We start from the raw sequence: 25,400 nt of genomic DNA on the forward strand, positions 1-25,400 counted from the left end.
AATTGGACTTGTGAGGAAACCAAGTAAGATAGTCGAAGCGTATAGATAGTGCAAATAGACCACGACTGTTTGTGTAAAGTTTTACTGAAGGAATTTGTGTTAGAGAAAGAGAGAGACAAATCAACCGGCTGTATTGCTGAGTTTTATGCCAATTAAAAGATACTGGTGGCACAGTCTTAGCAAATAAATTTTCTAGTATCCATAGGAATAAGACTCAGTGCGAAAGGAAGATAAACTAAGTACGCAATAGTAAGATGGAATAATGAGAATAAGAAAGAAATAGTAAAAAAAAATTAATAATAATGGTGGCTTATATAAATAAAAAGAAATAGTCTACCGTTTACAATTCAGCTATTGATGCCATGTATTGGAACTGAGAGGAGAACATTTGTCAGTGTGTTACGCGATTGCTATCAAGTTAGTTGGTTTTCTTTCTGTTCTTTCATTTAGTGAGCTTGTAAAATATAATAAAATTAAAGAAATGCCGCAAAGAAATTAGAAGAAAATTTGGTCGAAACTTAACCAAAGGTGGTTTTTCTAAATTTTTGAAGAGGTATAAGGAGACTACTCAGTCACTACAAAACCAGACTTGTAAAGGCAAAAAAAAAAAAGGTGCACAACAGCAAATGATGATAGAAGAATTGAGAGACTGTGCCTACATGACAGAAGAAAATCATCTGGGTGTATACGAGATGAAATAGTGCAATACAATGTTGAGTAAAAGGACTGTTCGGTGCAGACTGCAGGAATTTGGTCTAAATTCTTTAGAATTCCACGAAAAAAAAAAGCCATTTTTATCTGTAAAACAAAGGTTGAAAAGATTAAACTGGGCTACAACCCATGTTAACTGAACAGCGGAACAATGGGACAGTGTTATTTGGAGTGATGAGACCAAAATCTCCCTGTTTGGTAGCGATGGTATAAAATACGTAAGGAGAAGAATCGAGAAGATTTGCATCCTGATTGAATTACACCTACCATGAAACACCCATTTAGTGTTATGATCTGGGGGTTGTATGACATCAACAGGAGTGGGCAGAATTTGCGTGATTAATGGGAATATAAATGCCCAAAAATACATAATTGAAATACTTGAGCCCAAACTGAAGCCTTCTGAATGTGATCTTTTCCAAGATAATGAAGCATTTATATTTCAACAGGATTCAGCTCCATGTCATGTTGCTGCTGTGTGCAAAAACTGGTTTCCAGATAATCATATTCCACTGCTGGAATGGCCTGGGAATAGCCCAGACTTGAACTCAATCGAAATCTATGAAGCCGACTAAAGAAACTTGTTAGTCAGAAGCAAACCACCAATAAAACCCAATGAATAGAAGCAATAATTCAATCTTGGTTTCATATTATAATAGCTGAAGAACTAAAAAACTTGGTTCACTCCATGGGAAGGCTTTCTCTGTGTGTGTGTGTGTGTGTGTGTGTGTGTGTGTGTGTGTGTGTGTGTGTGTGTGTGTGTGTGTGTGTGTGTGTGTGTGTGTGTGTACACACACACACACACACACACACACACACACACACACACACACACACACAGAGAAACAAGCTGTATATTTCCATTAGTTTCTAATGGAAAAAAAAATAAAACTTACATCAAAGCTAGAGTCCTGTTATTATCTATTTTGTTTCAAAATTAAATTAAACTAGAGAGCAACATGTTTACACAAAAAAAAGTTACTCATATAAGTATACATGTATATTTAAACAAACCAGTACGGACGGTGGCCAATAAAAACTGAAAAATTGCTTAGAGTCCTAAAGTCAGTGTTTGCTGGAAAACTTGAGGAACTAAGTAGGCTGAACGGGTGCCATCCAAATTCTTGGGATTTTTATGCCACTATTATTGTTAAGATTAGGGTAGTTAATTAAAATTTCACAAGGTACTTTAAATTTCTGTTCATACCAGGTTTTTGTATGATGTAAAGAACAAGTACTTTTCCAATCAATTTGGTTACTTATATGAGTAACTTTTTTTGTGTAAACATGTTGCTCTCTAGTTTAATTTAATTTTGAAACAAAATAGATAATAACAGGACTCTAGCTTTGATGTAAGTTTTATTTTTTTTCCATTAGAAACTAATGGAAATATACAGCTTGTAGAAGCTGTAGAAGCTTAAAGAAGAGCGAGATCTGAGAGGACTGCTTCACCAAAATTGTTAAATTTAATGTGTCGTTTGTGTTCTTTTTTATGGACAGGGATTGTATGTCCAGTTTCAACAATATATGGTAAGTTACAGGTGCAATAAATACAATAAACTCCAGGGTGAGCTGATGGGGAGAGAGGATCCTTAGAGGAGTTGAATATGTTTACATGAAGGACACTTCAGGACTCTAATCACTCTTCACAAAAATTTGTAATTGTCAAGATTCTTGTCAACAGGATACATCTTTTTTTTTTTTTTTTTTTTTTTTGTATGCGAAAATGAAGCTGGTATCAAAAGTATGTCTGAGGAGCAACAATAGAAGAGTGGCTGAGGTTGTGGAGAGGAGAGGAAATGCAGAGCAGTTGACTGTGCTGGTTGGAACAAATGATCTGTGAGCAGGTGTGGATGAAGTAGCATATGATTTGCAAGTGCTAGAGGCAATGAAACAAGGAGAATTGTGTGCTGCCAAAGTATGATGCAGAGAGAGATGAGGAAGAGTAATGATTGTGAATGGCATGATAGCTAGAACATGCAGGAAGAGGGAACTTGAGTTTGTGGAGATATGGGATAAATTTGAATGTAGGTTGAAAGCATCTGCTGCAGATGGTCTGCATTTAAATGATGGCAGTAGTGTGAAACTGGGTAAATGACTGATGAAAAGAGGAGCATATAACCACTCAGGGAAATGAAAACTGGAGTGTAGGACTGCAAGTGTAAGTTACCAGAATTGAAATGACAGAGTAAGAAATTGTGGGGAGCAAAGAGAAAGTTACTGTGCTTATACATCAATACAAAGAGTATAAGGAATATGGGTGCAGAGTTGTGGCCTTGATACAGTTAGTCATCCCACAAACCACTGATGTCAGTGAACCATGTCTCACAGAGAAGGAGGATGTATTCACAGGAACAGAACACAATAGTTATAGCATTTTTTGAAAAGACAGTATAGACGAAAGAGAAGTTGCAGTATTACTGATCATTTCAGTAAACTCCGAAGTCTCTTTTATCAACTTTTTTTAGAACTTGAAAAAAGCAATAATGAAAATGGCTGTGAGACAATTTGGTGTGAGGTTAGCACAAATTTCAGATATTTAGTGGGATGCTGTTAGAGGCCAAGAATACAGAAAGAGATGATTCTGAAATGTTCAGACAAATGAGACTGGTGAGCAACAGGAAGGTGATAATAATGGGTGACTATCATATGGAAGCAGGAAATATTGTGTTGAGTAAAGATATTAAATTCTTTGAGCTACTTAGGGAAAAATTATCTGATCCAGCATGTAGTTGAAGCAACATGTGGTCTGAGTGTTGAGTAGGAATCTCATCTCAGTGTTAACAGAAGATACCACCAATTTGGGAGAATAATCATGTGGTTCAGGAATGGGGAGTAGCTAGTGAGGCACAAGCTTCATGGAACAAGAGAACATTGATTTCCTGATATGCATCCAATGGGTGTTCAGGCTATTATGATAGCACTACATGATTAAGTTTATGTTATTATTAATCTCTTATGAGGCTATGATTTGGTGACATGTTGACTACTGCACAGATTGAGTCAGCTGTGTTTCTAGGGAACGGGAGATGGTGGAGAGGATTCAGAGACAAGTGATGCTCGTGACGTCTGTGGAATAGATTGAAGTGGAATTAGCTGACAAGCAGAGAAGAGATATGACAGAAATATCCGAGAAGAGAAGATGGAAACTTAAGTTTCTATCGTATGCCTTCTCTGCCTGTAACTTGCACATAACTATAATGATCATCATACAAATCATTATATCTATAATGATTTGATATGGGAAGTAAGGGGAAAACAAAGGATCACACATGAAAGTTGTCCAAGAGTGTATTTAGTAAGGGTGTGCAGAATAGGTTCTTTACTTGGGGAGTAGTGAATGAATGGCCAGAGGTGGTTGTGAACACACCAACAGTGAATAAGTTTAAGAAGATGTATGATAACTATTGTGTTAATGGATAGTGTGAGTCTCCCACGATGAGCCTTTTGACTCCATGGAGTACCTGTACAAATAATAATAACAGGCTCTTTATTGAGAATGCAGCTGAAGTTTTCTGTTCCTGCCTATTTTCATAGTTTTGGTCTTTTTATTGCTGATTTTTATGCCAAATTTATTTTACCTATGATGCAATTTAGCCAGAGAACCCTGGACACTTGCAATGGATGTGTTTATTAGTACATCATCATCTGCATCTCCGATTTTGATATCAAGTTTCTTTCTCTCATAATGTGATCCATGTATATGATGAATAAGAGTGGAGATAATGTACATCCTTGTCTTACACCTAATTTTACATTAAACCATCTTCCTGTATTTCCTGCAATTCTAACTGCTAACTTAAATACAGGCTATGTATAATGTTCCATTTACCCCCATATAACTGTAATATTTTGAAAAGCTTTTCTCTGGGTATCTTGCCATATGTCTTTTCCAGATCTACAAAATTTAAGTGCAGATCCTTGTTATATTCCCAAGATTTCTCAACTATCTGTCTTAAAGTGAAAATTTGATCTTGACAACCTCTATGTAGACTGAACCCAGCTTGTTCTTCTCCAGGTTCCCAAGTTTCTCTTCCGCAATTATCTCAACCTCTTTCCAAAAAATGTGCTTGCATAAATCTTTCTTAGAACATTTAATAGAGAAATTCCTCTGTAATTCACACATTCAACTTTATTAACTTTTTTTATATATATATAGGAACTATCAAAGCTCTACTCTAATCATCTGGAATTCGATCTTCTGATTTGAATTATGCTTGCATAACCTCTGCGATTATACACCTCTATATTTAAGCATTTCTGGCTGAATATCATCTACTACAGGTGACTTTCCACATTGCAAGTTTTTGGTGGCTTTTTCTACCTCATTTATTGACACACACAAAAATGTATTCCTCTTGAACAAGAAAAATGTGTGGAATTATGGAGCAGGAGACTATGATAAATTAAAGAAACAGACTGAGTATATGCAGTGCCTTCGTCAGTTGAAAGTGAGAGAAAAAGAGCTGCCTAGAACTTAGTTCAGAGGATAAATAACATAGGAGTGAAATGGATGAATCATGGAATTATGCAAAAGCTTCTAATAAATAGGATATTATAGAGGAGATACAAAGAAAAGGGTACCCCTCAGCAGCACGAGGGTATAAGGTGCACGTTAGGAAGGCAACAAGTATAGTACTGGCTAAAGCAGTAAAGCAAAACACCACAGTATTCTTTAGTTATGTTGCTAGAGAAAGAGTGAATATTGAAGAATGACTTCAGTTGCTGGAGATGGAACATAATTGAATATTGCTCTCGCATTTGGAATAGGGGCTACTAAAGGCTCCCTCAAAATTCTTGACTCAATACTGAGGAGAGCAATTAATTATTCATGACCCATCTCTTACCAATCTACTCTTCCCACTTTCGGACAGATGTTTGGTTTCTGTAATATGTGCATTCTATAAATATTTCCATGGGAATTGTTCATCTGAAATAGCATCGATAATTCCCACACTTAGTACTAAGCTTGTTGGAACACATACAGCTGCTGCTCAACATCCCTTCATAGTGCATATGCCTTTTCCAGATCTATAAAATCGACCCACAGAACAAGTTTCTTTTCCTCCTCCTCCATCTTTGTTACTGCTGTATTGTGTTTCCCAAAGAATACAATATAAAGTCTTTTAAATCAAATGTAAACAAGTTCCTCCTTTCCCAACCCACCAGTACTTTGATCAACCAACCTTTCATGTATGGGATCCAACATAAAAAAAAAAAAGAACTTTCTTTGTATATAAATTTTCATGTTTATACATGAATGTATGTAATAGATTGGCATTTTCCAAATGGATCCTGTGTCTTGTATTTTCAATCCCATGTTGAGCCAGGCCAGATTTGTGTGGTTTGATAAGCCAGATGTCCTGATGTTCAGATATGTTTATTGACAGATCTTCCTATACCATATATTAATATATACTATACCATATATTATGTGACACCTCCAAGGAGTCTAAATACTCATTGAGGGAGGGTATCTACTCTACAACTCTCCACCATTTAATCCACCAACAACAGCAAACTGCCACTACCGTCATCACAAAACCATATGCAGGATGAAACCCGGGTTTCTAAGAGAACATATTAAAGGCATCTCTGAATGGGTGGCAAAAATTATGAAAAAAATATAAACTCATTGCTACCTATAAACCCATCAACCAAATTCATAACCTGCTACCTTCTCCAAAAGAAACTCACCTTGATGCTACCTGGCATATACAAAGTACCATGTTTGTGCAACGTGTCTTACTACAAACAGCAAGATCTGTCAATAAATGTATCTCTGAACATCAGGACTACATCCAGCTTATCAAACTTCACAAATCTGGCATGGCACAACATGAGATTTGAAAATACTAGTCAGAGGATCCAATGGGAAAACACTAAGCTGTTACAAAGATTACCCAGATCCATATATAAACATGAACGTCTATACAAAGAAAGTGCTGAAGCCCTACTTCATTGATCTAACCTCAATCATAATGACTGCCTTACTATTCCTAAGATGTAGAAACTGTAATCTTCAAATGCATTAAAAAATTTGTATTTTTTTTTTTTTGTAACTCATTTATTTTAAGTTTTATTTTCAGCACAAAAGTTTAACCTAGGAACACGACTGTATACAGAGGGATTCCACATACACCCTACTGTTTCTTTCTTTATTCAAATTCCTTATTGTTTTCACTGTTCATGTTTTATTGATGTGTTCATACTGATGATCTTGTGATATGCAAGACAGAATATCTGTATAATGAACAATTTTTACTGTGATACATGAGTGATTCTACAGTTAGGGATTCTCTACAGGTCTCATTACACAAGAATAAAATATAATAGAAGACCGAGGCTATCCAAAACAGTTATTAAATGCAATTAAGAGCCTATATAGAAATACAATATAAATATAAAACTACAATTATAAACATTAATGAATGAAAACAGTTAAGATCAACAAATACGCTCACCTACTCATCCCATGGCAAGTAGCTGCAGACAGACTGGACAGAATAAATATTTTTATTAGAAATATGTAGTAAATCCAGGAATAAATATCAATCAACATACAACATCAAACACAATGGTTTCTGCAGATGATCAAGTAATCATACAAAAATCAGAAGATGACTTTCAGATCTCTTCACCATTTACAGCAACTAACTAGCGAACAATTTACAACTTTCATTAAAGAAAACTACAACTACGGTATTCTGGGGAAAATATGCCATATAAGTCAAAATAGTAATTGAAAACTAAACTCAAGAACAAGTAACAAATCTTCAATCTTTAGGGTGTGATATTAATTTGATATAGATAACGATGTAGACAACAAATTACACTGTTTTCAAGCAACCTGTGATACTATATGATGAACAACAAAAGGCAAAACAAGGAAGGAAACGATTAAAATTTTGTAAAGTCATGGCAATACCAACAATATTATACAATTCAGAAAGTTGATTAGAGAGAAAATAGATGAAAATAGAATACAAGCATCTGAAATTGAAATTCCTTAGAGTAGTTATACAATGTACAATATGAAATAAGGAAAGAATTACAAATAAATACAGGAAATAGATCATAAAAGAACACCAAAAGAATTGAGAGAACATGTACAATGAATCAAAGGAGGAGGAGAGCTACCAAAGGGTGCAATAAAATATAAACCTTAAGAAAAAAGACATATAGGAAGAGAATGAAAGTATAATACTTTACATGCTGAAACTGGCTTTTATCCTATATCTTGAAAGGAGATCTAATATGCATTATGATTTTCAACGTTATTCTATCTTCCCTTTAACTGAGTATTTCCCAATGTGGAACGTACGCCCCACAGGGGGGCAATTAGAAAATGACATTGCATTCGTCACCTCATCATCGATATACTCAAAAATCTCACCATTGTCGGCGATAAATTGTCGATGTTGCAACCATGACTTTCCGAGAAAAAAAGCTGACATCACTAGTACAGCAGTCAACATAAATACAGTATCAAGAAGAATTCTCAGAAAAACAAAATGATGAGTCTATTAGAAATTTATTTAACATAAAAGGAATAATGGCATGGCTTTCAGACGAGACAGAAATGAAATACCAAAATTCAACCAGTTTTGCAAAAAAAAAAAATACTATTGCCCTTCCCATCGTAATATTTAGTTTAAAGTGGCTTTAGTGCTGTAAATGACTTGCTACTGAAAATAAAGAAATCATCTGGATATCACAGACCATGGGGATTTGAGATTCAAAATGAAATTAGTGCCTCAAATAAAAACTCTTTGCAGCAGACATCAAGCTCAAGAATCGCATTAACTTGGATTTTATTTTCTCCAAGTTCATTTTGATTTGTTTTATAATATACAAAGTGTAATATAAAATTTATATTCATTGAAGTCAAATTAAAAAGTTTTACCTATGTTCCTTTTTTATTTAAAGTACATATTAATATTATACTTTTTCAGAACTTGGCTGACTATTATGCTACGGGGAGGGCATGGTCCAAAAAATGTTGGGAAACACTGCTTTAAATGAATACAAGCATTGACAATGGTCAAAGATGACTGGAAATTCGACAATTATTAAATATTCTCAATGTAAGTGAATTTGTTTTTTTAGCTAACCTCCATGACAGGTCACAAGACCTATATAGCAGATTAGTGCTGCATATGAGCATAATTTCACTTGACTTCCATAGAGTCACAAGACTCATCATGAGAGGCTGACACTAGCCAATACAAATCATATCATACCACTCCTTAAACTCATCCACTGTTTGCACTAACACCACCTTCTCAGGAAATGCATTTCATGCGCCTACTACTTTCCATTCAAAAATCTTACTTCTTACCCTTTTAATCACTACTTCCTTTTGTAACTTCTAGGGATGATCCTTATTCCTTTCTCTCATTCTGCCACATAAAAAAAAATCTCCTCAGAGTTATGCGATTTTAACCTTTCAACAGCTTAATGTCTCAATCATATCCCCCCACCCACCTTTGTCTTCTATCCACCAAACTCCACAATCTGCATGCCCTCAGTCTATCTTTGTAATCAACACTACAGTCCTGATATTTTGCTATCTGTCACTGAACTCTCTCCAAAGTTACTTCATCCCCCTTGAAATGACAGTTTTATTTATTTATTCGTATGGAGGTTAACCCATTCCTCCACTGTCTCTTAAGACTGTTTGAGCTCTCCTAATGACAGATTAAGGATGTATTTTATGACTGTAGGTCATAAAATGTGTGTTGATGGTTTGCTTGTTCTGGGGGACGAAAAACCGGTTTCTGTGTGAAAAAACCTCTACCTCTGTATGAGACCAGCTAACTCACCTTTAATCGAAACAGAACAGATAAGGGCTCCTCACATTATGGATGAGAATCGAACCAGGCCTTTCAAACCTAAGGGCTTTGTCTATACCGAATAAACTATGCAGGCTCTTCAAATGACAGTGACTATATCTGAGCACAGAAATCCAAATATGGCATAACCAAAGCATTATACAATGGGACCACCACCACACTTATGAGGGTGGTCTGAAAAGTTCTCATCCTTGACCATAGATGGCAACACTATCAGCAAGATTTTTTTTTTCTAAGTTGGTACATCTGTCATAAGCATCCATGTGAAATTGCAAGTCATTCTATCAAGTAGTTTGTGTTATACAGCTGTCGGAAGCAAAAGTATTGACTGTATCCCTTGAAATGGATAAAATTGAGTATCGGGCGGTTATAAAGTTCTTTGTAAAAGAAGGTTTAACACCAACAGAAATTCATTCGAAGTTCATAAAAGTTTATGGGCACTCTTCTCCTTCGTTTTTCGACAATTAAGAAATGGGCTACCAAGTTTAAACGTAGCCGTACCAGCCTCGAAGATGATCCACATGAAGGACCTCCAAAAAAGTGCAACAACACCAGAAATCATTGATCAAGTGCACGATATGGTATTGGATGACTGGCAAGTCACAGTGCCTGAAATTGCTGAGACTATAGGCATTTCAAAAGAACATGTAGGATATATTTTGCATGAAGAATTGCATATGAAAAAACTTTGCACAAGATGGGTGCCGCACTTCCTCACAGATCAAAAACACACTCTCATGAAAATCTCTGAACAGTGCTTGGGGCGTTTTAACAAGAATGAAACTGATTTTGTGAGACTTGGATTCACCATTACACGCCAGAATCCAAACAGCAATCAAAACAGTGGACAGAAGCCGGTTGTTCAGTGCCAAAGAAGACAAAGTTGTTCCAGCGGGAAAGGTCATGGCATTGGTGTTTTGGGATGCTAAAAGGTATTTTGTTCATTAACTATCTTGAAAAGGGTAAAACAATAACCAAGAAATATCATTCTGATCTTTTAACCAGACTAGATGAAAAAATTCGTGAGAAAAGACCCAGTTTGCAGAAGAAAAAAGGTCATCTTTCATCAGGAGAATGCACCTGCCCACAAAAGTGTTTTGGGAATGGGAAAATTAAGGGATCAGCACTATAAATTGTTGGAAATCCCCCCTATTCCCAGGATTTGGCTTCCTCTGACTTCTATCTCTTCTCAAAACTAAAACTCTTCCCCGCTGGTCAGCGTTTTTCTTCGAATCAAGAAATAATTGCAGCTACAGAGAGGTATTTTGCAGTTCTTATTGAGAACCACTACAGGGATGGGATAATGGCACTGGAGCATCGCTGGAATAAATGTATTAGTCTTAAGGGAGATTATGCTGAAGAATAAAACTAATTTTGAAATTATAAATTCGTTTTTTCATTGTTAGGCCAAGAATGTTTCAGACCACCCTCGTATCTTCCGTGCTCAATGTCCTCCTCAGCATTGTAGCAATTCCCTGAGATGTCTTCAATGTTCTCTGAACTTCAAATTCGAACCCCAAGATCCCTTGCTTCCATTTCTTCCTGTATAGCTCCATCAAGTGAGTAAGAATCATCTCATCACTGGATCCCAAATTTTAAAACTAACTTTACATTTGGTTTGTAAATCCCGGCGAGTGTATTCCCATAAGCTCTCTGGTCAAATTTTGTACGAAAACGTTTATAGTTTCTGTATCTGGTTTTGAAATAATGTTGGATTTAATATCCACTTGATTTATATAATCTTACATTTGGTTGTATTAAATTGACATTCCCATTCATTTGTCCACCTTTCCAGATTAATCAAATCTGTCTGAAGAGTCAAAACATCAGCACTATAACTTCCAAAGCTTCACATCATCTGCAAGCAACTGAACATATCCCAGTAGTCATATGACAATATCACTGACATAAAGATTGAACAATAATGGTTCCAGTACTTAACCTTGTGGAACTCCACCTTCCTACTCCCTGATCCTGATACAATTCTGATACCATAAAGCCAGTCACCAATCCAATCCACTTACCTGATATACAAACCCATATGTTGCAACTTAAAAACCAACTTGTCATGTGGTACTCTGTCAAATGCCTTTAAAATCCAAAAAAAAAAAAAAAAAAGGCATAGTATGCCTTACCCTCATCCAATGCTCTTGTTACTCTATTGTAAAAGGTAACCAGGTTACTAAAACAAGAGCACCCTTTAACAAATCCATGCTGGCCTGTATAAATAACATTGCACTCATTGCCCAATTCTGTATGTGAATTCTTACCAATTTTTCCAAAAACTTAACTACATAAGAAATACAAACAGTCCTTGAATACAAAAAGTTAATTTTAAATCACACTGTTGTATAACAATTTTTTTTTTCTACTTTTCATTTCCTGGAATTAGTCAGTTTGGCTTCTAAGAGTGGAAATATATTGCTATCTCTTTAATTTCCTCATGACTGAGAACTTGATCTTATTCACAAGTCATTCTTTTATCTTTATTCAAATCTTTCTTTAATCACCATCTACAGTGGAAGTTTTAAATATACAATTTAATCTATCCATCTTTGTTTGAATCTTTATCTTATTCTTTTCCCTTCAGCTTTACCTTGCAGAACAGTTTCAGTGTTGCCTTTGTTTATTTCATCAGGTATCGAAAGTATTATGCAATTTCTCTCATTTAAAATATTGCTTATAATCTCATCAGTTTTTTTTTTTTTTTTTTTTTTTTTCCCTATCCAGAAAATCACACGTGTTCTACGTGTTCTAGCACTAAGCAGAACATAAAACATAAGCGTCAACATGATGTTTCTTAAGTGAGCTAATTTTATTTGCTATAACGTCTTGGTTTGCGAACGAATAAGGAATATATTATATATATTAATATATATACTAATGATGGGTTCTTAATTGACCTAAACTGTTTAAATACTAATAAATGGTCCTTTGCTTGACCAAAAGTGTTTAAATGGATGCTTGTAAAATTTCTCACTAATAATGAAACTAGCTGATAAAATATACTGAAGCTGTAATTTTATCAGAAAATGTATTGAAATGTCTCACCTCGATTATTTTTTCTTTTTTCTTTTGGTCTGATTTCTTTCCAACTTCAGGTGGTTTCTTTTTCGGAGGCATTTCAGTAATTCTTAAGTAAATAAAATACAACAATAGTCAATTAATAAATTTAAAATTCTGATTTGTTGTCAACACATGATATACCATACTAACACAATCCACGCCATAACGTATGGCATCGCACAGCACGACATAAAAATACTATTCCGAGATTCGTGCTAGCAGATAACATTTACACTATTACAGGCACGGATCCGGAAATAACAGTTTGGCAGTTTCGTACTTGCACTGCCACCATAATACTGGATGCCTATTTATTAAATGTTCAAATACATAATAAAAAGACCTATTCTTTTAGGAAAACATCCTTTGATCTTAATACTTAAACAACTGAACTGCCAAACTCAATGCAATTTTATTATTATTTTTATTAAAATAATTAAATCGGACATTAGAATTGGATTATTGCAATAGACTCAAGATATTATTCAAATGCCTACATTAATTACATAATGTTAGTTCATTAAATTTCATCCTAATCTGACGCGAAATATCGTCTGTAGATGAGTTCAAGAAGAGGTATGATAGATATTGTTTTCATAGTTTGGGTCTCCCGCGAGGAGTCTTCTGACTCCATTGAGATACCCATATAATAATAATAATAATAATAATAATAATAATAATAATAATAATAATAATAATAATAATAATAATCTGTAATATGCCTCATCTGCTTTCTAAATTGTCAAAATACCCAAAATGTACCTACCAAGTTTAAATCCAATTTTCTCTGCAATTAGCTGGTATAATTAGAAAAAGAAAAAAAAAAACTTTACCGACACATTATGACCATCAAGTCATTTGTGTTTCAATTGTGTTTTCTTTTCATTTGCAGATATTACAAATTCAGCCAACACAACTGTCCAGCGGGCATTCTTCATCGAAGAGTACATTCGATCATTAGAAATCCCCGAAAAGGTTAGAAAGCATTTCAGATAAAGTCTGGTATCAAAGTTTGATGAGACAGGCACACATCATACCTAGTCAAGAAATTTCGCAAGACTGGGTCAATGTTAGACGATCACGCTAAAAGTGGCAGGCCTTCAACAGCAAGGACTGAAAAAACAACATTGAAAAAGTTCGGGAAACATTTTGAAGAAGCCCTAAAAACTCTACCAGGGGAGCATCCCTGGTATTAGGGATTAAACGCAGCAGTCTTCAGCGAATACTCAAGGAAGATCTTCATTTATTTCCCTATAAAACCCTGATCAAACAACCGCTCACAGAGGCGAACACGGCAGCAAGATAGGACTTTCCTAATGTGATTGAAAGAATTGAGAACCAAGAAATTGACCCTGGTCGTATCTGGTTTTCAGATGAGGGACACTTTTGGCTTGATGGGTTCATGAACAGGCAGAACTGGCGAATATGGGGATCAGAAAATCCGCATTTTTCGGTTACTTTAAGTCTTCACCCAAAATGTGTGACTGTGTGGTGTGCCTTGCCAAAAGTTGCCATTTTTGGAGCTCTTTTTACTGAGGGGACCATATCCACACTGAGGTATCGAAAAACGTGCTTGAAAACAATTTCATTCCTTTCCTTTAGGGCGTCCATAGTTCTGGCCTCACGGGACACCTTTTTGTGCAAGATGATGCTCGTCCCCATCGCACAGAATCCATTTTCCAGCTTCTGAATGAACATTTCTGTGGGAATATCATTGCTTTGGATTATTCAAAGCAGTACAGAAGCGGAATTGATTGGTCACCTTATTCATCAGACTTCAATCTTTTGGATATTTTTAATGCGACATCTCAAAGACAAAGTGTATAAGAACAATCCAAAGACTTTGGACGAGCTAAAGTCATCTATCGAGCGTGAAATCTTGACTACTCCAACAGGCGTCCTTCACAAGGTGCTGTACAATTTTGTAATACGATTGCCGAGGTTGAAGGTAAACATACTGAACATGCTGTAATATAAATGGCATAAGATGCAGACCTTTAAATCCTTTGAATGAGATTCGTATGCCTCCTTGTTCAGGAATAATACAGCATTAAATTTGGTAGATATATTTTGCTAAAGAGCATATCTTAAAACCCTTTAATCCTTAAGTTTCATCTTATTGTAATAATTTGTTCTTTTTCTTTTAGGATATACAAGAAGACAAAAAATTTAATTAATTTTTGTTCTGGGTGCTTATGAGAATTTTTTAGACTTCCATTTTATTTTGCTTTTGGAGTACCTAGAAGCCAGATTTCTAGTCCTTGAAATTCCATTCTGAAAATAGAGACGTCTGAAGGTGCAGTATACCTACATTGTTTGGGAAAATAGCAGTAAAGCACTTTCTTTACTAGTATAGGCTTCTCCACTTGTCAGCAGTTCCCTTTCCTAATCTGGTGCCAGGTTTTCCTGTCCATCACCAATTCTCGTCGAAATTCAGTTCTCTCATCCTTTATATTAATCCTCCTCATGTAATTATGCAAGGTCTCCCTCGATTTTTTTTTCTATTTGTAAGAGACCAATCAAATCCTTTATTTTCATTTTATTTTGTTTTTTGAGTGACTGTACAACTGTAAAGTCTTTCTTCCCTAATCTAGATGGCGCTGAAGATTTCATTCGGAATTCGCTGATTCCTGGAGATTTGACAGCTCCGTTTCAGCCATCCATTTCTACTGGGTATAGCCTTTGCTACTGCGCTGTGTTCATGACCGTCCTTTACCTCCATATATTAGCATAGGTTCAGTGATGATGATCCACATCATAGTGTGATTTGTTCTTTCATGCTCTTATGGGCTCAACAGGATCCTATTTATCATACAAAGTGTTCCTCTTGATTGAGTTATGTAATAATAACTTCATTTCAAAAGCACAAAATTTATGCAATATTGTTCCTATTTTTTTTTTATTTGTTCCTATTTATTCAAAGTGCTAGACCGATTTTATTTTTCCTAATCTTGATAAATCCCTCTGCTACACATTTCTTCTTGTCACAAATTATTAGGTTGTCTAAAGATTTATCGAAAGTGCATTCAATTAATATACTCTTATTAAATTAAAAGTCATATATTCTACATCATAAATTAAATATGCCAGAAAATTATATTCTTGGTTTAATCGTTTATTCAAGTGTAAGCAAAGTTTGCACTAGAAGGACACAATCCACCAATAATTGTCAGACAATTTAGAAATTTACAATTGATACCAACAGGAGAATCCTAATATCGGGCATATCCATCTTTGGTTTTCTTCACCTACTGCATCCTTAGGGGGAAGCTTTCCACCAATGTGTGGCAGATATCACGAGGATTTTTCTCCGCGTTCCTCCATTAAAGCACAACTGAATTCAACGACAGATCGAAAACATGCTGCTCTGGATCCGAAGCACCGATTCATTTCAACCCGCAGGTGTTCAGTGCTGTCGAGGTGTTGACTCTGTGCAGTCGTGTAACACCTATCTCATTTTACCATTCCATAAAACTTTCTAGCATGGGCCATTGTCATCTTAATAATGATATGCGTCCATTCCATAAAAACTCTATCCACAGTGTAGGCAGCACCTGATTATCCAGAATATCAAGGTACTGAGCTGCCTTCATAGGACCATGACAACGACCAGTGGTCCCACTCTAAATCCCTACACCATTATTCTTCCACCACTAAACTTTATTCTGGGTACAACAAACTGTGGTAATAGCAAGTATTCAGCAGGCTCTGTCCACACCAACACCATGCGATCATAATGGAAACAAGTGACCTTGATTCATCGTTCCAGACTACCGTTTTCAACTGTGCAGTTCACATGTTATTTACATCAAGCCAGCCCAGCTGCCTTGTTCGTTGTTGTGATGTTCGGCTAGTGTGCCGCTGTTCTTCCGTGGAAACCGAGTAAATTGAGTTCTTTTCGTACAGTATTAGTACTCACTATGGTGTTATTGGCACTCTGGAACTCATCACAGATGGATTGGCCAATTGTAGCCGGTTTTTGCGTGCCATTCGTTTGAACACCCTGCTGTCCTTGGCAGTCATTTTCGACGGCCAGCCTGGGTGTTTCCTGGAGCAAAAATTAAAAATGTAGCACATGCAATTGGAAAACAGAAAAGAAAAGTAAATGAGATCGTAATTGTATGAGGTAGTAACGAAGTAAGTAGCAAGAAGATTTTTTTTTCTATTGACTAGTGATACAGAACAATTCAGATTCTACCCAAAAATCTAAGAATAGTCTGGCAGGTAGCATCGTAAAATATGGACTGTCCCATGTAATGCTGTTTTTTGTAGGTCATATGGGGTCACTTCGTTGTTGTTTAATCGCTGTAAATAGTTGGATAGCTTCTTTTAAATTGCCAACTTCGATTGCCATATCTCGATATTTAGTCATTTTTCCAGTTCTTTGTTGTCAGTGTAGTTATCACTGGGTAATGCGATATATCAATAATTCGAACCTGTCGATGTTCGATAATTGTGATGTCGTGTCTATTGTGTTCCAAATGCAGATCAGTTGTAAAGTATCGGAGAATTTTTGCTGTTTCGTTTTCCAATACTAGCTCTCTTTTATGCTTCTACCAGTTATCAGAAGTAGGAAAGCCATATTTTTGCATACATGGCAATGAATTATTTTGGCCATTTAATCATGACGGTATTTATAGTCAGTTTGAGCTATCTTGTTGCAGGCACTGATGTTCTACAGTTTCATCCTATAGTCGCATAATCCGCATTTGATGTTATTATTGATGTTCATAATATTTGCTTTTATTGCATTAGTTTGTAATGCCTGTTCTTGAGCTGCTAGATAGAATAAATCCTTCTGTTTCTTTTTTTAATATATCCATGTTGTAGCCATTGCCATCTTGTTCGCACCAATTTTGTCCTCATTATCTCTAAGAAAATGGCCATGTAAAGGTTTATTTTCCCAGCGGACATATCGGTTATTATTATTATTAATTGAGGGAATAATGAAAGAAAATACAGAAGACTTAAGCAACATAATGCAACTGATCGGCAGCAAAATTGGAATTCAAATCGCAACCACAGATATCACCTCTATTAACCGAGGCCCACAAAAAAAAAACAAAACAAAGAGAGAACGCCACTAATCATCGCTCGTTTTACCAAGTCTCAGAGACTCCATCCTTACAGCTAGCAAGAAAACAAGGCCAAAGATCCTAACTGATAAGAAACTCCCATCACCAATCTGTATAACGGAACACTGGACTCCATACTTCAAAAATCTTTTATACCAAGCAAGGAAGACAAAAACAGAGAAAAACTACAAGTTCCTATGGACAAAGTATTCCCAGATATTTATGATAAAGAATGAAAACACTCGAGTATACATAATTACAAGTGAATCCGACTTACACAGCCTACCAATATAAAACACTAACTTTTCACATCCTTAAGAATAAGATTAGAACTAATTTAAAAACTATATAATGGAGATCTCAAACATAGGCGAACATATCCAGTCAGACAACATATACTTCAAAGTCTTTGACTCTTTGAGGAAATGATCAGACAACATTTCCACCAATACCAACTTCACTATCATACACACAAACATAACAAGTATAAAAAAACACTGGCATACATTGATAACACAGCTCAATTATACCATGATAAACATAGATGCGCTAATACTGACCGAAGTTGCAATAAACGACACAGAAATTTACGCATACAACATAAATAATTATCAAACCTGCAACTTATGTAGACTAAACAAAAGAGGAGGTGGCATGATGGCATTAATCAAAGAAAAATACAATGTGACAGAAAAACAAACTCACTTCGAGCATGCGGAAACACTAATTTTGGAAATCACAAATAGCCACAATAGTATCAAATACACAATAAACACAATATACAGACCCCAGATAATAATCCACTCAGCTTTCTTCACGAGTTAGAAACATGGCTAAGCGGCATCGAACCCCGTACAACACGCAGGCTCATCCTAATAGGAGCCATTAACATAAATACGATTGACCACGCTTCGTCAACCACTAACACATATCTACATATACTAAGTCAGTACAACATAAATCCTACCATTAACTCCCCAACAAGAAAATAAATACTCAATAACTCACTAACAAAATCATATATTAATCATACATTGATCATATCGACATATGGGCTCCCATCCATGCATATACATCATCAGTAATTAACGTCAAAATTGACGATCACTACTTTGTTTCAACTTCGTTTTATTACGTTTCCTACCCCCATCCCACCACCGCAAAAGTCGACAAAACTCGAACATACTAAAGAGCATTGTCGATAACCAAGTAAAAAATACTGACTGGAATTCCCTACTTAAAATAAATGATCCTATAACATTATACGAGAATTTTCAACTAAAGTTCACAGAAATATACAAAAAAGCAACAAAACCTACACAAACGAGGCGATAAACAGACAACAACCCATGGATAAATGACGACATACTAAATACTATCACTGTAAAACAAAATCTATGGAAAAAACTTAAAAAAGTCACCCAGTACCACACAATTACAATCCTTATACAAAAAGACAAGAAATCAACTAACAACAAAAATTCGTAGGGCAAAAGACGCTACTACTTCCAAAAATTCATGGAAAAAACGACAACATTAAGCAAACATGGGCTACACTCAATGAAATAGTAACTCGAAAAAAGAAAACTTCAGCACAAAATTTTATTGCAAAAAGCTTCTGTCAGGACACAAACCAAGAGGAACTAGCAGACTCATTCAACCATGCTTTCACAAATAACATCACACAACTCAAAAAAGACAAACTACCAACGATCAACAAAATACTACCGACACAAAGTCAACAACAAACGATGTATTTTCCACCAGTAACAAAATAGGAACTGAAAGAAGCAATCCTACAACTAAATCCAAAGATCACTCCAGGAATATACAAAATAAGACTCATAGACCTTATAACACATTTTGAACAAATAAATCAAATACTTTTGGAACTCGTGAACATAATATTTGACACAGGCATTATTCCACAACAACTAAAAACTGCAATAATTATGCCAATATACAAACACGGCAAAAGAAACGATACTCAGAACTACAGATCAATAGCTACACTACCAATCATCTGAAAAATTCTAGAAAAAATAACACACACACCAGACTACAGAACTATTTACAGAAGTACAACATCATCTCACAAAACCAATACGGCTTTCAGAAAACAAAAAGCACCATTACTTTATTAGAAGACATCACCGACACCATAAACAAAGCTCTCGACAAAAGCAAGTACTCCGTCCTTATACTGCTGGACCTAACCAAAGAATTAGATACACTTCAGCATGACATACTACTCACCAAACTATACTCAATAGGTATAAGAGGAACACTGCATACATGGCTCAATTACTACCTCTCAAACAGAACACAAGTAACAAAAATAGGTACATGTCACAGTCGGAGTATACGAATAAAACACGGTGTACCTCAAGGTGACATATTATCACCCACTCTATTCAACATATACATTAACGATGTTCGTAACATATCCATAAGAAGTCAAATATTTCAATGTGCAGATGACACTGCGCTACTAGCAATCCACACAGACATTAACACGGCTCTCTGCAAAGCACAGCAAGACCTAAATGAAATCACAACATACTTCCACCAAAACGCAATTCTGATCAACGGCACCAAAACACAGATATTGATAATACACAACCCAAGAATCATACGCCCTGCAACACTATAGATACATTGTCACACATGCCGCTGCATTAACAACAAAAATACCTGCCAATGTTCCGAAATCAAACCTGTAATACACGCAAAATACCTCGGTCTCTATATAGATTCCTACCTTAAATGGACAAAACATATAGAATACCTACACACCAAACTCTTGATCATCGCAGCAAAACTCTTCCACGTTAAAGACATTATTCCATCCAACTTAAAGAAACTCCTATATCACTGTATCTGAGAATTCCTAGTCAGATACAGAATAACAGTTTGTGCAAAAACATCAAACAGCCACCTAACAAAATTAGAAACATTACACTGAGAAATCATGTCAACAGTAATCTGGAACCTTACACGCAACAACCAATATCCGTCAAGCACATGGCGATATACAGAATTCTTAGCATTAAATACCTGAAACACTACATGACATTAACAAGGAATTACGTCAACATCACCTATCGAAACAACAGAGACATATATCGTATAACACGACCTACAACAACTCTTTACATCCCCATACCCTTCAACAACTCATACGGTTCTTTTGTGAGATCACATCAGATACCCACGCAACTCAACAATCTACCAAGAAATTTAAAACACGTAGATAACTACAGAACATTAAAAAACGAACTCTGGGAAATATACCAACAAAGTTAAGATACCATTAACAGTGATATACACATCACAAATCACTAGCATCTAACGCCTACATCCCATACATAAACAGTAGCAACAACATAAGTAGTGAAAGCTAAATCCCACTCTCTTCATAAAAGCTAAAATTAAAAAAAATAAATATAAATAAAATATAAAATATATATATATATAAAATTAAAAATAAAATTATACAAACAAACAGAAATTTGTTTCTATAATCACCCTTTCTCAAACTTTGAAAAAAAAAATTATACAAAAAATTCTTTATAATCTTCATTGTTAATATTAGAAGAACATGTGTTGTAAATACATAATATAAAGGCAAAAAATTATTATTTAAAATTTTAATTGAAATCCGATGTAGAAATTGCAGCACTTAGTGCTGAACTCTGTAAAATTATAAGGTGCAATGTCACACAAGATGTTTATTGTATGTATAAATATTTTAGCACTCAATAAATTATTATTATTATTATTATTATTATTATTATTATTATTATTATTATTATTATTATTATTGTTACGGGCAACTCGAGAGATTCCTTAGACTCATCGAAGGAGACATCATGTTTCCTTCATGTTTCCTTTGATATATATTCCAACATTTGAGGAATATGTATCATACTTTGCTTTAAGCTCATTTACAGTCATTGCATCCACAACTCCTGATATTCCATCCATTCACTACTCTATAAGCAAAAATCCAAGTATTTACACGCTTGCTACCTACTCTCTGATTCACTTTCCGTGGGTACTCCTAGTTTCTCCCACGAGTCAGCAATTTGTACGTCTCAATCATATTACCCCTTTTCTGCCTTTCAACTAGTTTCTCTAACCCACGAATTTTCAACCTGTTTGCGTAAGGATCAATAAGTAGACCTGCTACCATATTGGTCACTTGCTTCTGGATCCTCTCCTCCCCTCCTCCTCCTAATCACTAAGAAACACTGGCCAGTTCTGCACGCAGTTATCAAGAAGAGGTCTTATTAAGACTAGATAAAGAGAAACAATATTCTGCTTATCTTTCCTCGTCAAAGTATTCTTCAGTAACTAAGTGATCTTGGAGCCTAATTCATGCAGCGGAAATATTTTCCCCTCTTTCCACCAAATAAGGAATAACCCAGAGCTGAGAATTAGATTAAACAATATGGTCAAGGGCATGACAATTCCCTCACCAATTCACGTAAATCTAGAGCGGGTTTGCCATCCAATCCGACAGCTTTATTCACATTAAGTTTTTTGTAATATGGTATGCACCTCCATTTCATTTGCCTCCTATTTTCCATGTAAGCCTCTAATGCTCTCATTCGTGTAATGTTACCACCTAGATTATGTACAGTACTCACTTGGTAATTTTACTATTTTGACTGATTCATTTACACCTGTACCATCGGCCTTCCATAAAATCATTCTACCATATATATTTTATTTCTTTTACTTGCGTTTTTTTTCTTTCTTTTATCGAAAGAAACTGTTTCAGGTTCTCTTTAACCTGCATTGCTAACTTCCATTTCTTACAACACTAGTTACTCTTCTCACCTGTGCCTTGGACTGTACATGCGCCTGCAGGAAACCTTTCTCCTTAAATTCCCTCCACAATTGTTGCTTTTTTGCACGTTCCGCTTAATGATGATATTCCTCCATTAAACTACCACTTGATTTACTCTCCTGACTCTAGGTATGCAGTCAGCCATTACCTCCCTCAAATCCTCTTTTACCACTTCATATGCATCATCAATATCCAGCCCTTACAGTTTTATATGTCACGGCACCGATCCAAGCAATCTCCTAAGTTTGTCATACTTACTTACCCCGTAATTCCACATATATCCTGTCTTAACTGAAAATTCCACATATTTAGCAATCTCCCAAGACCATATGATCACTATCACTAATTGGTGGCAAAGTGGTCATATTCGTTACAGATAGGCTGACCATCCGTGCCGTTTTTAACGGTACAGTACCGTTTTTTTTTTTTCTTATTTCCGGGCCGTCCTGTTGTTTTAATAAAAATGCCAATTTTGTCCCGTTTTAATAAAAACTATAAATATACTTTCATATGTCAATCATAAATTATTATCCATAACCTATAGTTGTATATCAATATCATGGATACCAGTAATTTGAATAACCATCGAGTCGCCTTGTTCGATACTAAATATCGATATCTACAGTAATTTATTCAGAGAAAATATAAAATGCCTGTTGGCAACACTTGCGCGTTTCAGACGCAGCGTCTGTTCTGCTGTAACATTAGTATTTGTTTTGCATGTATGCTAACCGGTGGCTTTGTTATGCTGTTGGTTTAAATTTCATATCTTTTAAAGCTTTGTGTCTATCCCTGCAATTTCAAAGAGGCGAAACTGCAGTTTTCATGAGGATCTCCAGAAAGAATTCAAATTTATTTAACTGGACAAGCTGTGTACAAGTGATGGGGAAAAAAGTACCGATTTTTTCTGAAATGAGCGAAAAACGCCTAGTCTTTCAAGGCTTTTCTAATATTTTAGAGTTTATTCTTTGTCTTCCACAAAGTACAGCACCTGTTGAGAGAATATTTTCTGTTATGAACAGTATGTGGTCAAAAGAGAACCTAGATTAAGTATTGCTACAATGAGGACCATGTTGGTTGTAAGACAAAACTATGTCATGGAGCGTGAGGTTTATGATAAGATGTTGAAAGACCGAAATTTGCTGCGTAAGTTCACTTCGGAGAAATATTCATGGTACGATCGTGGTGAAATACAGTCCCCCCGCCCCTCTACGTCTACTTCTCAATATATTTATGTAATAAAACTTTATCGTCTTACTTTTTTAATGAATACAGGATATTACATAACTCCCATTCCGTTTTTGTTATCCCAATGTCCTGTTTTTGTCTCTAGGAAATATGGTCAGCCTACCTACTTACAAATTCTCAGATGAAAATACTAGATCGAGCACTCTCGAATCCCTAGTATATTCCATTACATGCTGTCTCCGGTAATTATCCATTTGTGACTGCATAAAACCCAATGGATAAGCAAACCAATGCCAAAAATTCCATCTGCTTGTTCATAGAGCTCCTGGCATTAGTGTACATAAATTGCAATGCCCCTTTTGCCTATCGCTAACCTTAATACTAACTGTCCCATTCTGGTTTGTTACCAGTGGTACTAACTTAGGCATACCATACATATCCACACTCAATTGCCTCAATGAGTGAATAAGCTTATGTCTGCTTATTCACTCAACTTTACCCTTCCATGGTTCCATGGTTAGCGTATAAGGAATGGATGCGTGTATTTAGATGTGTGGAGTGAGTTTGATCGAATATTCGGTTTGTATAATAGGGACGGACTACACGGGAATGTGCTTTGTATGGGAGAGAATAAGAAAGAGTTATCGAAAGAAGCGAAAGTGAAGAGGGAGAAAGTGAAAATCATAAATATATTACCTCGATGACAATAATGAATCAAGAAGAAGGGCTATGATGGCGTACGATTTGATGCATCATAGAAGGAATAGATAGGTGGAAGAAGTTTGACAGAAGGTTCAATTTTTATAAGAGGGACTGCCTACACTTGAACGTGCTTGGCAGCAGGAGTTTTGAAACAGTAATAAATCGTATGAGACGTAACACAGAGAGTCACTAAATTATATGGTAGGTAGAAATGGTGAGAATCTGGGTATAAGAGCTATAATATTGTATAACTGTGTTATTAATGGGAATGGGCCCATTCGTTGAAATGATTACGAAGGGAGAACGGTGTCGATTTTGTGTTCATCAGTTTGGACCCTTCAAACGTGAGAAAAGATCTCTGCATATATAAAGCACCAAAGAAGAAGAACAGAGATCTTTCGATTTGTCCTACAGTGTCATGCAGACTGTACACAAGAGTATGCAAAAGATCATACAGGTAGCTTATACACGAATGCTAGGAGTATCGGAAACAGATACAGTTTGTTGCCTTCGTCAATATGTTTGCACCTCAGATTATAGGCATTAGTGAGACCAAGCTGTCAAAATCACACATACTAACTGGTATCGAATATAAAGGGTATAGTATTTTAGAAAGGATAGAAATAATAATGATATTAGATGACTTGAATTCAATTGGAGTTGAGACCTAGGACTGCAACAATAGTAACAGTTTTTCATGTAACAGTCAGTTTCAAGTTATCTGGTATAAAGTGAAGATTAAGAAGTATAAATATATAGTGGAGTGGGGGATACAGACCAACTAGATCGGTTACTAGTGAAAAATAATTGCATCACCAAATAAAGACAATGAGTGCGAAAAGAGTAATAATCATAAGGAGGATTTTATCCAAACATTAATTGGGTAGCAGTATAATCTCATGAGAAAAATGAAACTTAATTTATCGAGATGATGCGAGACAACTTCCT

At 35.6% G+C, this 25,400-nt stretch overlaps 1 protein-coding gene across 1 annotated transcript in view; it reads right to left on the bottom strand.

Moving 5' to 3' along the window:
• Positions 1–12,853, bottom strand: part of LOC150104988 (zinc finger CCCH domain-containing protein 15) — a 179,097-nt gene extending 166,244 nt beyond the window's left edge. Inside the window, exon 1 of the mRNA XM_090396091.1 lies at positions 12,618–12,853. Coding sequence (XP_090252217.1) covers positions 12,618–12,689 — 72 coding nt within the window. The 5' untranslated portion in view covers positions 12,690–12,853. The remainder of the gene's footprint in view (positions 1–12,617) is intronic.
• Positions 12,854–25,400: the final 12,547 nt, after the last annotated feature.

The sequence above is a fragment of the Typopeltis vanoorti genome, chromosome 7 (assembly GCF_054136105.1).
Source record: "Typopeltis vanoorti isolate ZY-2024b chromosome 7, IOZ_Tvanoo_1.0, whole genome shotgun sequence".
In the NCBI taxonomy this organism is placed as follows: domain Eukaryota; kingdom Metazoa; phylum Arthropoda; class Arachnida; order Uropygi; family Thelyphonidae; genus Typopeltis; species Typopeltis vanoorti.